The 15796-nt window shown below is 28.1% G+C and overlaps 1 protein-coding gene across 1 annotated transcript in view; it reads left to right on the forward strand.

The window, feature by feature from the left end:
• Nucleotides 1-15305, forward strand: part of LOC147816061 (eukaryotic translation initiation factor 4 gamma 3-like) — a 43145-nt gene extending 27840 nt beyond the window's left edge. The window contains exons 15-24 of the mRNA XM_087156702.1: nt 215-342; nt 4407-4618; nt 4720-4814; nt 5578-5750; nt 8529-8733; nt 10050-10148; nt 10230-10361; nt 11468-11543; nt 11624-11770; nt 13906-15305. Coding sequence (XP_087012828.1) covers nt 215-342; nt 4407-4618; nt 4720-4814; nt 5578-5750; nt 8529-8733; nt 10050-10148; nt 10230-10361; nt 11468-11543; nt 11624-11770; nt 13906-14093 — 1455 coding nt within the window. The 3' untranslated portion in view covers nt 14094-15305. The remainder of the gene's footprint in view (nt 1-214; nt 343-4406; nt 4619-4719; nt 4815-5577; nt 5751-8528; nt 8734-10049; nt 10149-10229; nt 10362-11467; nt 11544-11623; nt 11771-13905) is intronic.
• Nucleotides 15306-15796: the final 491 nt, after the last annotated feature.

Raw genomic sequence — 15796 nt, forward strand, 5'->3', positions numbered from 1 at the left:
TTTAAAAGATTTTAGGTTACAAGAACTTAAAACAAAGCGAACTTGACTTCATTGTTATGACTTCTGCACTAGTGACTATTTTTATTTTGTGTGCATTTGTTTTTAAAGAATATTGTTTTACTTAATTAATTTAAATAAGGTGTCACATAATCAGAATTCTGTGTCTTTAGTGAGAAGATAGAAGAATCTATGTTATTTTTTTTTCTTTTTGTAGCCTGATGAAGTAGATGGCATAAGGCTTGGACCAGGAAGAGTAATGCATAGTTGGCGTCGAAGTAGCAGTGATGGTACCAAGACTCCTGCAGGTTCGTTCGATCCTGAGAAAACAGCTCTGACAAATAGGTAATAACTTTTATTTTCTATGCGTTGTAACATTTTTATTTTCTATATGTTTATAAATTTGAAAAACAAAGCTGCCAACTTTTCCATGTTTTGCGAAAACTTTGTCGCATTTCTGGCCCGTTTTTCGCCTTTCAGTGTCCGGACTAAAATACAGAGATGCCAACTTGCTCCGGACAGCAAATATATATTTTAAAGTGGTAGTTTATCAATTGTGATTCTTGGTTTAATAAATTCAATTTAGTAGATTTTTATCCACCACTATTTCTAAATAGCTCGTAGGCTTATATAATTCACCACTTTCTAGTACCCATGTCATGCTATACCTTTTAAAAAGCAAGCAAAAATGGTCAAATATTTGCAAAATTTACTTTGTAGTTATTTACCGTTTTTTTTAATTATTTTGGCGTGTCCGGAGCAGTTGGTATCTTTGAAAATATTCCGTATTTTTGAAATCAGTACGTGAAATTTTTATTTCCTGCATTGTGGTAACTCAAATGTAGGCTTTTTATAATGTATTAGAAAAACATATTTAAAAGAAAAAAAAATCTTGGTTTTTGAAGCCTGTGTACAAATTCAAAACAATGTCTTGTTGGAAAAACTGTCTACAGAACCACGTGGAATCTGAACAGATTGAGCCTGTAAAGACACGTGATTCCAACATATTTCACATTGTCTTTTCATTTGGAAATTATTGCTGAAGATTTCTACATGTTTTTTTTAATTCATTAATTTTTTTATTTTATTTTATTACGATGCTATTTAATAAACGTTTATATTTGAATGAACTCTTTTGTATATTTGTTTTGTACCACTGATTTCCCAGCAACTTATTTCACATGTTTCTTTTTATTTCAGGACAGTTATTGCTGTGGATTTTTATATCATTTTTAATACTTTGTCATTATACACATGCAAATTTTCAATTGACCAATCAGTCTTTGACATGTTCGATTGATTCCTATTTATATTCAATGCTTTCTTGTTTTCTTTTCTTCCTGTAATTAGTTGTACTGACATATGTATCCACGCACGTGGAAAGTCTTTGAGAATCATGGAAATTCATTGATTTCGTCCTTAATTGAAAATTGTCGTGGAAACTCCCAATTCGTCATCGATTTGGGGTATTTAAAAATTGCACATCACTATTTGAATTTGCATGAATTAAAAAACACAGTGCAATACGTATTCGTGCAATTTAAAAATTTCTGCAACCAGATCCTTTGGTGCAATTCAAAAATTACTAAATGCGAACCACATTCATGTAATTTAAAAAAAATAACTCATCGTAATCCGTAGTAGTGGGATTTAAAAATCACATAGTGCTATCTATGTAATTTTAAAAAATCACACATCATGCTTTGTATTGATGTGATTTAAAAATCATGCACCACAATCCGCGTCGTACAATTTAAAGAATAGCACAACATGATCAGAATTTGTACGATTTAAAAATCACACATAGACATTTTTAATCAAAATATTTAAAAACCATATAACGGGATTTATATCGCACAATTTAAATATCAAACATCGCTGTGTGATTTAAAAATCATTGTAATTAGTTTCGTAAAAAACTCTCATCGTGGTCTATTCTATGAACAATCTATGTGAACTTGAAATGTTTAAAACTGTAAAATTTTTGTTATACTAATTTTTGACAATGCTGGTTCTGGTTTCAACATTTTTCAAGTTAAAATTTTTTTCTGTTTAAGAGTTAGATTTAAAATGTATTTTTAAAAATTTAATTTGTTATTTATTTTGATTTCATTTGATATAAGCATCATATATATATATATATATATATATATATATATATATATATATATATATATATATATATATATATATATATATATATATATATATATATATATATATATATATATATATATATATATATATATATATATATATCAAATATTTATCAGTTTTTTATGATATAAACATAATGTTTAAAAAGAAAAAAAGCCTAAAAAGTAAATGATAGATAGTTTGAAGTGTTTGTGTTTAATTATAAGAGTGTTCTTGTATCTAATACCATATAACTTAATAAACATATATTTAATATATTTTCATTTTTTATATGTAGTTTAATTAAAGTTAAATTTTTTATATTAAAACAAAACATTTATTAAACAAAATGTTTTAAGCCTAATAAATATTTAAAAAATTTTAGTAAATCTTAATTGTACAAATGATTTCAGTTTGAAAAATAATAATTTTGTTTATATTTGAAATGCCTTTTTTTTTATTTAGTTTAAATTTCTCTCTTTATTTATTGTAATTTGATAGTACGTGAAATTATGTTGATATTTTTGTTTCTTTGAAATTAAATTAACACAATCCCTAGAATTGACCTTTTGAAAATAGCACATTTGAGTTTTATCAGATTAAAAAATTTTAGCTTTGTAAATGTTGTTAAAAGGCATAATTAAATATTTTTAAAATATTGCATGTTTGTTACCCTCAACAGCTGGATTATATTTTACTGTTATTGTTTGTTCAGTTCTTTTTTATTACTTTTTGTTCAATTTTTTTTATTAAAAAAAAATGTGTAACGCATTGTTTAGATAAAAGAATATTATTTTTAAGGTAGAAAATTGCACTCATTGCGATCTTCTTTTGACTATATTGAGTAATAAAGTATTAACCTGCGCAAGTCATGGAAAGTGTTTGGTAGAAGTCATGGATTTAAAAACTCCAGATTTAGCAGATACCCTGTCCTGATTTCTACACGGTTTTTAAAGTTTCACATGCAAATTTCGCATAAACTCATTTGAGTATTTGATTTGCACTTTTTTGTGTTATTGCTAATAATTTCTACACTATTTTTGAGATCCTTTATTTTCTTAATTAAGTTTCCAAACAGCTGTGACTTGGTCTAAATTCCATATTAGTCTTTACATCCTCAATCTGTACAGATTTTCTCTTAATTCATTTTCCCATCAAAGAAGTGTTTAGGATTATTTGTGCACAGATTTTAAAGTCTCAATTTGTTTCCTTTAAAATACGATCTAACGCTCATTTTTACCTGAAAAATTTTAGTCTCCAAGTGAAAAGATTAAAAAATGAATAAAAATGGAAAAAGTTTTCGGCTGTAGAAATAAAAAATTTTATAATTTCTTATAACATGTTAAATATTCAATTTTTTTAAACAGATAATTCGCTTTGACTAAGCAAACTTCTAATCCAAGTTTTAATGAAAACAGAAGAGGAACTTAATAGTTTACTAATCCTTTGCCCCATGGCAGAATTGCAGTGATATTATCGCAGAACGTAACAGAGTTTTTACCGAAAGCTTTTTTTTTTGAAAAGTTAAGAATCTTACTTTCCTTTTCTACAAAAATTTACACGTAATAATTTATAATAATCATGCAATCATAATAATCAGCATAATAATCATGCCGATAATATCGTAAATCAGTGTTATGTTTCTATTGTATTTTCAGCAGTTATTGGTATTGATTTTCATGTGCTTTTTAAATTTCTCGATATGTTTCAAACAATATGGAAAAATTTGGATCGTACATTTGAGTATTTACTCTTTAAGGCAATAATTATATCAAACTTTTGGGGATTATTGCTTTTGATTTCTCCATAGTTTTTAAATCCGATATTTTTTTATACCATGCACGCGTTTGAGGAGTCTGATTCGTGTGATTTTGTCGTCGATCTTTTTTTCGGCAGTTACTACTACAGATTGCATGATTTTTTATTATCTTTTTCAATTGTGATGATTATTTACGAAATTTGATAATTTGGAAAAACGTACGAGTAATTTGTACTCCCCCCCTCCCTACAATATACGAGAATATCACCCTTAATGTTAAAATAAAAATTTATTTCATGTTCAATTAAAAAAAAAATACATTTTTATTGTAAACACAGCTCTTTTGTTACTTTAATAACATATATATGTTTGCCATTATTAAAAGTATCTTGCACAAAGATAATATGCTAGAGAGTTTAGTCACAGATAGCTCGAAAAATTTCTGCCACAAGGATCTTTTGTAACATTCGCATTTCATCATGTAACTTAAATTCGCCTTTTTTTTCCCCATCAGATCGGCTGCATCAAGTCGTGAATCTAGTCATGGGCAAAATACGAAGCTGCCTCCTGCCATAGTGAAAACTCCATCTAACTCTAATGAAAGAGATAACGTGATGGAAGCAGTGAAAGGGTTGATTAGAGATGGTACCTCTAGTGAGACTAAAGCTACTGAAATGAAAAAGAATCCTGAACCCCAGCTCATTGGCAAAGGAACTGATTCAATGGGTTCGCTTATTTGTGATTTTTTTAAGTATTAACTTTTTCAAAAGCTGTTGACGTTAGCAATAAAGTATTGGTCATTAACCTCTAGCCTTTTATTTTTCCAGAACTTACGTTGAAAGGTCCAGAATATAATATAGATCAGATGGAAGTTAAAGCTAGGCACCTTATTGATAAGTTTTTACATAATAATGATTTTGAGGTAAGTGAGAGTTAACTTTCAGTTAAAATTTAGAAATATTATAGTTATAATTTTTCATTATTAAACTGAAAGAATGCATTGGGAAAGAATTTACCCAAACTCATTTGGGTTTTTTCCTAGTTTTAATTGATAGCTTTCTCATAATTAAATTAAATGGAAATTTGTTGTTACATGTGAGATACTCAGTGCAATTAAAAAAAACATCAACTTTTTTTTTAATTTTTGTTTTGGTGGAAAAATTACTTATCCCTTTCAGGGTGCATAGCGCTTTTAAAAATTGCTTAATTTTCCCTTTTTCAAAATGAGATTTTTCCATGTTGATTTTCGCTACAAATTATGCAAACAGACACAGTTCACATTGTTCTATTCAGCGTTTTTACGATTAATTCAACCCCAATCTATTTCGGCGTATAGTCAGTCCGTAGTGTATGGAAATGCCATTCGTTTTACATGATTCAAAATTTCATGATTTTTGACAATGCCAAAAGTTTTTTTTTTTTTTTTTTTTTTTTTTACATGACGGTTGAAACAAAATAAAACCGTCAATTGTCAAAAAATTTCCAGCCATGCCTAACTATGATAGTTTTTTAAAGTGCTTAAAAATATTTTTTGAGTGCTAGAAAAGTGCTTATTTTTTGTAGAATAATTTGGCCACGCACATTACCTTTGCCTTCAATTTATTTTGAATTGGGTTCCTATTCTCTTCATTTCTAATCTTTGAGAGAATATATTTATAAGCCAGTCATTGTTTTTACTTTTTTAGGAAGCAATCAGGTGTGTCACGGAGCTGGCTTCTCTTAGAACGATTCATTTGTTCATCAATGCTGCAATCATCCAAGTCTTAGAGCTTTCTGTCGAAGCACGCCATTCCCTTGGCCAATTACTTTTTAACTTAGTCAAACAAAATATTATCACCTTCGATCATTATAAAATAGGGTAGATTCAGAATTTTTTTATTTTCAATTTATTTTTTGTAGATAATCAAGTTGAGCATCAAAAAATTTTAAGACTAAAACTTTAATGTCATGCTTATGAACAATTTTTTACAGTATTGTCAAGTATTTCTATCTTAAATATTTTTTACACAGAATTACAATTAGCTATTTTTTTTAAATGCATCTTTTCAGTACTTAACAAGCTATTTTCCTTTAAAGGCAAGGTGCACACAGTCCTTATATACCTTTGAAACTCCTTAAGAAGTACTTGAAACTACAAAAATTACAAAATATTGAGCTACTAAATGTTCTTTTAAAACTCTTTAATTATCGTAATGCTAATGCTTGTAACTAATACAAGAAGAGAATCCTTCGCTTTTCTGCTAAATTACACTTGTTTAGTGCCAGGGTATTTGGGCCACCGTGAAAGTCGTGAGAAATCATGGAAAGTCATGAATTTCAGTGCTGAATAAAATTTGTCATGAAATGTCATAATTTTAACCATTTTTTTAAAAAAAATGATGGAAAGTCATGGATTTAGGTCGCTGAAATATCTAATTTTTAAATATCTGAATCATATCTGAATATCTGAATCATTTTTAAATATCATTCCAAATATATGAATTTGTAAAAAACTCCCCACTCACAGTCATATTTTATTAAAATATGAAATGTTTTTATCATGTTCTTTAAAAATTATGGTGTTCTTTCAAAAAAATGAAAGAAAAAACATCATTTCAAAAGCGAATTATCTTTTGAACTTCTGTAATTTCAGAATTTTTGTTATTTATTTTTTTTTTATTTTATTAATTTAAAATTCTAACTGAAACAAGTCACTGGCGAATTTCTTTTATTCCTCATTTAGAACAGAAAAATGTTGATTATTTTTTTCCTTTCCGATGAACAAGAAAAGTATCTCTAGAATATAATTCTGCTGAAAAAAATTATTTGCTTTTGTACTTTTTTCGCTTATTTTATTGCTTTAACTCTTTCTTTACTCTGTTTCTTTGAATTAAGAATCTATAAACATGCAGATGCAGAATATAAAATTTTTTAAATTTATTGTTGTGTTTTTGTCTGGAGAAAATAATAACTTCGTTAATTCATGAAAACTCTTGGAATCAGTCAGGAATTTGAAAATCTGAAATGTAGCAGGTACCCTGTAGTGATTTTCACCAGACATTCGATATTTATCAGTTTTCCATTTTAATATTGATAAAAAAACTTGGAAATCATGGTCGCGAGATCCAGAGTTTGGTGATTAAGAGTCACAGTGTGAAAAATCATACATTTTTAAAGATTTGAGATGAGATTGTAATAACAAAATTTTGCTTTAAAGTGATTGTCTAAGTTTAGAATTCTTGAATTATGGCAGTATTCCTATAAATGGAAATCCATAACAATAGCTGTGGAAAAGATAATGTGATTGACAAAACCTCGTAGACAACATAAGTGGCGTAAATTGAGGGCATCAAAAAGAATTTTCAAATGCTAGATTCAAAATTCCCCCTACAAGATAAATAAGTACTTAAAAATCAAGATTAATTAGGAATAGCTGCATAAATAGTCATCGACAAGCCATGTCAAAAAATGACTACTCAAATGCACAATTCCAAATCAACGTACGTTATAATGTGGACATTTTAAAACCTATGATTCAATTTGTTGAAATATCTGCCAAAAATTTTATATTCGTAGAAAAAAATGGTTTAAGTTTAGAATTTATCAGAAAATTGATGGTAACTCAAGACCATGCAGTATGTCCAGTACATTAAAGTGAAAAAAGTTTTTAATTTGTTTTTAAATAGTTCAACGGCCGCCATGATAAATTAATATTTGTTTGCTGCATAGTTGATTTTGAAAGGGATGTAATTACATTTTTTTGTTTTTCTTTTCTTTCTTAAGCAGTGTGTTTTATGCATGTAATAAAATGTTAAGAGTTAAGAATAAAACTCTGTTTAAATTTTATATAAAGTCCTTTTCCTTTGAATAGAACAATATTTTTAAATAATATTTCCCAAGGTGTAAAAAATATATAAATATGTATATGCATAGCTGCATATGCATAACTGCTAACTCTACTAGATTTTGCTAGTTTCTACTGGTTTAATAAAATTCTCCTGGTTTTTGTACATTTTATAAAATTCCCTAAAATTGTGTAAGTTTCCTAAAAAATCCCCATTGAAATAGAATTTTTGCACAAATTATTGCTTGAATATTTAAGTAAGTATTACTAATACATAATAAAGTGAACCTCATTTATTAAAAATCAGTTCAAAACTTTTTTTGTTAAAAAATGTTCAGTTTATTTTTATTCAGAACTCTCTTTTTGAAATAATTAAAAAAAATCTTAACTATCTTTGATGAATTAAATGCCTATTAATATTCGGAATTATGAGTAAACATAATACATAACATTTCACGTATGTTTAATGTCAATCATGACTGTAAAATATTGCAGTTTTTCTATTTTTATGACGCCCTAGAATTCCCTATGTGCAAAATATTTAGTACAGAATTCAACAATTATCATGACTATTTCGTCAAATCTACTGGATTTTTTCCTATCCATGTTGGCAGCTATGCGTATATATTAATAGACTTAACATATATTATCGTTAAGTCTTCAAATCTTGACTCCTTTGATTTTTGTTTGACTTTGTATGAACCCAGTTTAAAGGTGTGTTAAACTTTAAACTGTCCTAGATCAATTATCTTCTTCCAATTTCTTTTTCATTATTAATTACAGTGCCCTGTTTTACAAATTTTTATTTCATAGGTTCGAAGTTGTGTTAGAGTCAATAGATGAGTTTGCACTAAATATCTCCATGATATGGGAGTACATTGGAGAGATCCTTGAGCCTATTCTAGAAGATAACAAATTTACTCTAGATGTTCTTAAAGATGTCCTAAAACCTTCTATTCCTTCCCAGACAGCTGGACTGTTGGTATCAGCAACCCTGCATTGTGCAGCTAAAAGAAGAGTAAGCAATTTGTTCTGTTATTTTTATCCATCCTAATTTCTTAACGCATATTTTCTCTGTTCAACATAGAACCCGGTTACCTCAATAAGTTGTCAGGGTGCGTAATGTTTTTAAAGTGCTTATTTTTTATTTACGTTCCTTAAAAGCCCTTAAAAGTGCATTTTTTTATTCAGTAAAAGTGAATCTGTCAGTCTGTAAAAAGTGAATCTTCCATCTTTTAAAAACATGTTTTTTTTCTTTGCAGTGTCGATTGTCATTATAAATTACAAAAAATTCATGATTTTCTCAATTTTCCCTGTGATACTTATTAGAAACTAGGTTTTTTATCGTGATTAAGTGAAGTCTTTGAAAATGTTAAGTTTAAAAATGTTTTTTGTTAATTACTATCCAAGTTGCTAACGCAGCAGGAGCATGTCTTTTCGCGAAATTTCGTAAATTCTAAGGCTGTTAGTTACTGACCTGCGGTTTATACACTTTAGATTTTGTTCCACAGTCCGATTCGTTACAAAAGAATTGCTAAAGAGATGTATCTTAGATTTCTCCCTTTTAGAGTAATGGTTTCAAAATTTCTGTATATTTTTATGGTGTTCTAAGTGTGCATTTAAGTAATCGCATATAGGCACTCTGGATACACAAGAATTCCATTCTAAATCCATGTTGTGTTTTAATAGTTTAGTTAGATGTTGCTACATATTTTATATGATTTTTTAAAATTTTGTTATAACAAAATAAAATTTGAACTGCTCAAAATATCGCTTTAGAAAGATGGTGTTGTAGAAATGAAATCTACTTTATTATAGAATAAAGCATGAACAATTGTGTCCTGAAAGTAAAGACTAGATTTTTGCTTTTAGAATGGTATAATGATTAAAATTCATAATTTAATGCACATATACCACATTTAAATCTTGCATATATATTGTCACAAAAAGGTGAATAATTAGGTATATGGAATATTACAGCATCTGAAATATTTTGTTGCTGGCAGATTTTGTTTAAGAGTTCCCGGAAGAGAGAAAAAGACTGAGACTTTCACTTATTTTTCACTCTCACAATTTAGCTAAATTTTACTAGACAATAACATAAATTGTTTAATAACAGTAAATTGCTATAACAATTGAATTTAGTTCTCCTGATTGTTACTTCAGATTTTATTGTAGTGTATGAATGATTTGTTAGCCAGGGATGAAGAAAATTAACTGAAATTAATAAATCAACAGTTTTGTCTTAAATTGTTTCTACTTTTTCACAATTCAATGTAAGAAATGTGTCCAAATTAGTTTTACGTTAATCATTGAAATTTCCTTTTTGATCAGGGAACTGTCAAACTTGGAGAGCTGTGGCGAGAATCTAAGCTACAGTGGACTGACTTTTTGGGGGACGATGCTAAAGTAGATGAATTTATTCTAAAGCATGTAAGTAGTGTGGTTTTCATAAACAAGAGAGAAAAGAAACAATTTGAAATTGCATAGTTATGATGTATTACTTTCTTTTAGAAATTGGAATTCACAATTTGTCCTACTAAAGTAAAGCCTACCACACCAATGTCAATTGAAGAGATTAAAAAGAATCTCCTTGATTTGCTTGAAAAAACTGACGAAAGTGAAGAAATATTTGATTGGATAGATGTAAGTTTATGTATTTTATTTTTGAGTTCAAAATTTGGCAATAAAAGATTCATAATGCGTAAAGGAATAGATAAGTAAAGCTAAATATGCATTTTTTTAAATTATTTATTCTTCGTGATATGTAGGTTAAAGTAATTACCTTTTTGAATAATTTCAAAAAAAAGTAGTGAAGTGTGATGAAGCAATATTGATTATTCCTTAATTAATTCAATTTTTAATCATGTATTTATTAATTGCAGGAGAAAGCGGAAATAAATATCTTTATATTTTGCAACTTTCTGAATAACATTTCATAATTTTTTTTTAAAAAAAGGGTGAGAAACGTTCTTGTATTAATTAGTTACATAAAATTATGAATATGAAGTGTGCTAACAAAAATATGCACTTTCATTGAAAATCATTGATAGTATAAAAGTCTAGAAATCTGTTAAGAGGAGAACTTTAATGTTTTAACATATAATATGGAAAATAAAAAGGTATTTATATCATTCTTAGCAAATTTAAATATTGGTGATATTTTCATAATTTTATAAATTATCTCGCATGGCATAAAAATTATCTCTGAATGCCCAAATATATTTGAAATTTTTATAAATTTTCTTTAATTATGTTTTTGTTTCAGAAAATAACAAAATATGTGCTATAATTTTTAATAACTTGATTCTGAAATTGGCCATGTTTCTCCAATTTTTCCATCAAAACTGTTTTTATGACTGAAGAAAAAGTATTACAATATCTGATAAATAAGATTAAGAGAACTTTCAAAAATATGTATCAAGCAAATGTGGTTTTATATTAAATCAATCATTTGCTTAACTTTGCTTTTATATTAAATCATTGCATTAAATCATTGGCTACCTAGTACCAAACAAGTTCAGTTTTTATGTAGTCATATATTTTTCAGTAGTTATATGTGTCTTATAATTATTTCTCATACTTTCTATTGAATTTTCCGTCTGCGATATTATGCACTCTATTTTTAATATTACATTTCTTTTCCGATAATCAAGCTCTGCTCATGCATTGACTTACTTTTTCTGACATTTTTTCCTTCCTATAAATTTGTAATTGCTTTTGCTATGCTCTAATAGTTTAATGTTTTTCAGGCCAATGTATTTGAATGTACAGAACCTAAATTTATCCGTGCCTTGGTGTCTGCTGTGCATGAAAATGCATTGAAAGGTTTTTTTAACTGTACATATCCTTTCTATTCTATTCGTTTTCTTTTTGAAAACTTGTTTAAATATTTTTTTTTGTTTTAGATACTACTTCTGGGTGTGAATTAGATGTTGCGAAATTGAAAAAAAGGATATCTATACTAACACGGTATATAGATCATAATGAAAATCTAGAACTTCAAGCTTTATATGCTATTCAGTCACTAATGAATCAACTAAATCAACCTAAAGGTAATTCATTTATTGATCCACTTACATGGCAATGTTATGACATTATCTTGTAATCTCATAATCTCTATAAAGTTTTACAACATCTTTGCAAGATTTTGTATTTCACAAATTATGTTCTGCATTTTTTTTTCAATTTAATTTAAGACTAACTTTCATTATTGAATAAGATATTGTTTGGTATTTTTACAGTAAAATATTGCGTTGTATAATAATACACAATATGTAGCCTGATTTCAAGAATATCTTGTTTCAAAATAATTAGAAACATTAGAAAATTTTTCATTTCATTGAAACTTTCGCATCCATTTTTTCATTCCATTGAAACTTTTCATTAGGCTCGGAAAAGTTTTTTAAATGTTAAGTTCTAAAACAGGAAATGAACCAGAAACAGAAAATGGCCATATGAATGGCAGTGACTTTATTAATACTGTAGTTAGCATTGCGTTTTTTTTATTTTTCAAGGTCTTAAGCAAAATATTATTTAATCTTTATTTATATATTTGCTTAGTTTGAACTTTGTTACACTTTCTCCCAGTAAAAATTTATATCAAAAAATTTTTTTTGAATAAAAAGTACGTCTGATGAAATATTCATTTTATTTCTAATGGTAGTGGGGATTGACTATGGATAGAAATAACACAACTCAAGAGAACAAAGATAAAAATATTTAAAAACAGTCATTTCCTCATTCGACACCTTGTTTCACGAAGAGCACTGAAACAAAAAACGCGGCGGCAATCAATTTCAAATTGTCCTCGTCATATAGAGCAGCATGGATCAGAAGCCATCTTGAATTTGTACATGTAACAAAGCAACAAAGTAACAAGCGACAAAGCCTGAACTGAGCCACCCTTCACTACTCGCTCAGTCTGTGATGCTATTTGGCACGAAAATCTTCCACGTTTTGTTAGAATTTCTTTGCATCAGTTGCTTCTACAAAATTGGTGAAAACTTTTCTTTTGGAAACTCGTTTAAAGGTTGAAGAGGGAGTCCGGATTATTATTGACTAAATCATTGGCCATTTCATTGCCTTTAATTCCACAGTGAGAAGGGATCCCATTGGTGAGGACAGATTTTCCTATTGTTGTAAGCTATTGACATAAGACCATTTAATCTATCACCAGAAGAGGGATTGTTCACAGATTTTATTGAGTAAAGAGCTGCTGAGTTGGAAAGAAGGACTACATATGTGAGTTTGTCTAGAAAGCATATCAGTTGTTCAACGGTGGCACAGATCACAGTAATTTTGTCGATGTATGCTGTTCTTTCCAAAGAATATATAGGGGAGCTTTGGTTCTTTCATTATCCACAAGGATTGCAAAGCACTCCAGCACAAGGTGGGTTGAAAACCTGCTGCCCGTGGGAGCTTCTGAACACAAAGAATTTTTATTCTTGAAAAATAAAAAATTGAATTGCAAATTTGAGTCATCACTTTTTAAAACGCTCAATTTGCACAGATTCCATTGTAAGCCTATTTTGTTTCTAGATCACTTTTTCAACGGTTATTGCTACGAAATTCTGCTTGATATTTAATAGGATATTAGTCTTTATGAATTTTAAATTTGATCACTTTTCACAATATATATATATATATATATATATATATATATATATATATATATATATATATATATATATATATATATATATATATATATATATATATATATCTCAATTATCAAAAAAAGGAAAAATATTTTTATTGAAAATGTTTTCTTAATGAAAAGGTATTTTATTTTTGAATGAGTTCTAGTAATTAAAAGTATTTAATTTTCTGCAAGTACGCACATTTTTTGATAAAAATTTGATGCTGGATCACTAACGTTTATATACAAATTATCATATTTGCTACCAACTTGACTAAATGATATATGGGGGTAATTAGGTCATTTAATAAAATTTTAGTCATATTATTAAATTTTTGTTTCTTATTTAGACCATTTAAACTCATAGTAATTGACATCTATTTTCATGCTTTAGGGTACTAAAAACAACTATTTTGTTCATTTTTTGCGGCAACCCTCTGGAGATAGTCTTTTTCTCCTTTTTAAACATATTTGTTATTTACATTTTAATTTGTTGAATGAATTTAGAACTCACATTCCCTGTCAATGAAGCAATTTCTTATATTTCAGGAATTCTAAGACAGATTTTCGACATCCTCTACGACGATGACGTAATCACCGAAGAATCGTTTAAAAACTGGGAACAAAGCGATGATATAAACGAAGTGGAAGGCAAAGTTGTAGCATTACATTCCGTCGAATCTTTTCTCGCTTGGCTGAAGGAAACAGATTCTGGTGATTCTGTGACTGATGAATGACAATTCTTATGCTTTAAATTATTTTACTTAGATAAAGACTAGAAAGCAATTATTTTGTGTATGACACAAACTTATGTAATGGATCCTGATGCAACTAATCAATCAGTTGGATCTCTATTCCGAGTTTACTATAGGAAAAATGAATTGTCTGTGCAATTTAAACAAAGTTATTCCCCGTTTTGTAAATTAAAAGAAACATTTGCAGCGTCTTATCAGAAGAAAAATATTACTTTTGTTATTGAATGATTGATTTGTGCATTTGTTTAAAAGGGTTTTATCTTGTTAATTTATATTTAATGTGAACAATTGCTTCTGTGGGATGGTCATGTGACATTCTTCCTAAAAGCTGTGTCAGCCGTTTCATTGGTTTTGATCCACAATAAATGATGAGAACCACTGAAAGAACAGGTTTGCCACTCCACAGGGAAAACCTGGAAAATACAGGGAATTTAAAATTCACCTAAAATAACAGGGAAAATACGGGGAATTTTTAGTTTTCCTGTACAGACTGGGAAAATACGGGGAATTTTGTTTCTTATTTTCGTCTTTTAAGAAATGGTGATCACTCAAAGCGCTATCTATGGCATATTTACGGATGATATTTCAGCTATACTAAACTATTTCATTTACTCTAGCATTATTTGTTTTAAATATGTTCAGATGTACCTTTTTTCTCTAAGTTTCTCCGTTCATTAAATTTAGTATAGTTAGTACAATGTAACTCACACAAAAGCGCAGTGATAGTGTGTTTCCTCTCAATATATTGTGTATAATATCTACAGGAAAAACACAGGAAATTTGTTTCTTCTCCAGATTAGAATGGTAATCCTGAACCAATTATTTTTAAGACGCGAAAAGATTTTAGTTTTTTTCTTAATTATGTAAAATGACAAATTGTACATGATTGCAAATAAATAGAAATTGTTTTATTTTTTTAATTGTTTTACTTTTTTTAAATTGTTTTACTTTTTTTAAAAATCGTGTATGTTGTCGTAAGGTTGTGCCTTTAATTATTTTTTTGGGCCATTTTGCTCAAGTTAAGTATCTGTTTATTTCTGTAGAGACATAGAGGGGGGTTGTTGTCAACAATATTATTTAAACTGTTAAATTTGTTTCCTGGCATTCTTTTTGTCCAACTGTTAAGTCTGTTAGCCGCTGTTAAATTTTAATACTGTTTTTATGTTGAAAATAAAATAAACTTTGTAACTTTTACTGTTCCTATGGGTGATTAATGCAAATATTTTTAAACAAAATAAAAAGTGTATAATCAAACACTTAACAACATACTGTCACGAGGAAATAACTAGCAGCTGAGATGTATACCACAAATAATTTAATTTTAAAATACTATGTCAAATGTATTTCTACTTTATATTCTGAGATCAAAATGTTAAAGAAAGGACTGTAAATTAAGTCGCTGCAATTTTGTGCAGAGTATTTTCTTCAAAGTTTATACAAGTACTTCTGTGACATATTTATTGAAAATTAAATACAACTAGAAAATACAAAAGATATTTTTTCTTCGTCTGTAGAAGAGCCAGATGGTTTTTAACTTGCTGCAGTACTTATGTATTGAGTAATAGCAAAAAAACATATACAGGGTGTTTATGAAATCCCCGACCCATTTTGATGTTTAATAACTCATGAAATAATAAAGATAGATTAAAATTAATAACATAAATGGTTAGATAGACTCAAAAAGT

The sequence above is a fragment of the Parasteatoda tepidariorum genome, chromosome 2 (genome assembly GCF_982258835.1).
Source record: "Parasteatoda tepidariorum strain Cologne lab strain chromosome 2, Ptep-v5.0, whole genome shotgun sequence".
Lineage (NCBI taxonomy): Eukaryota > Metazoa > Arthropoda > Arachnida > Araneae > Theridiidae > Parasteatoda > Parasteatoda tepidariorum.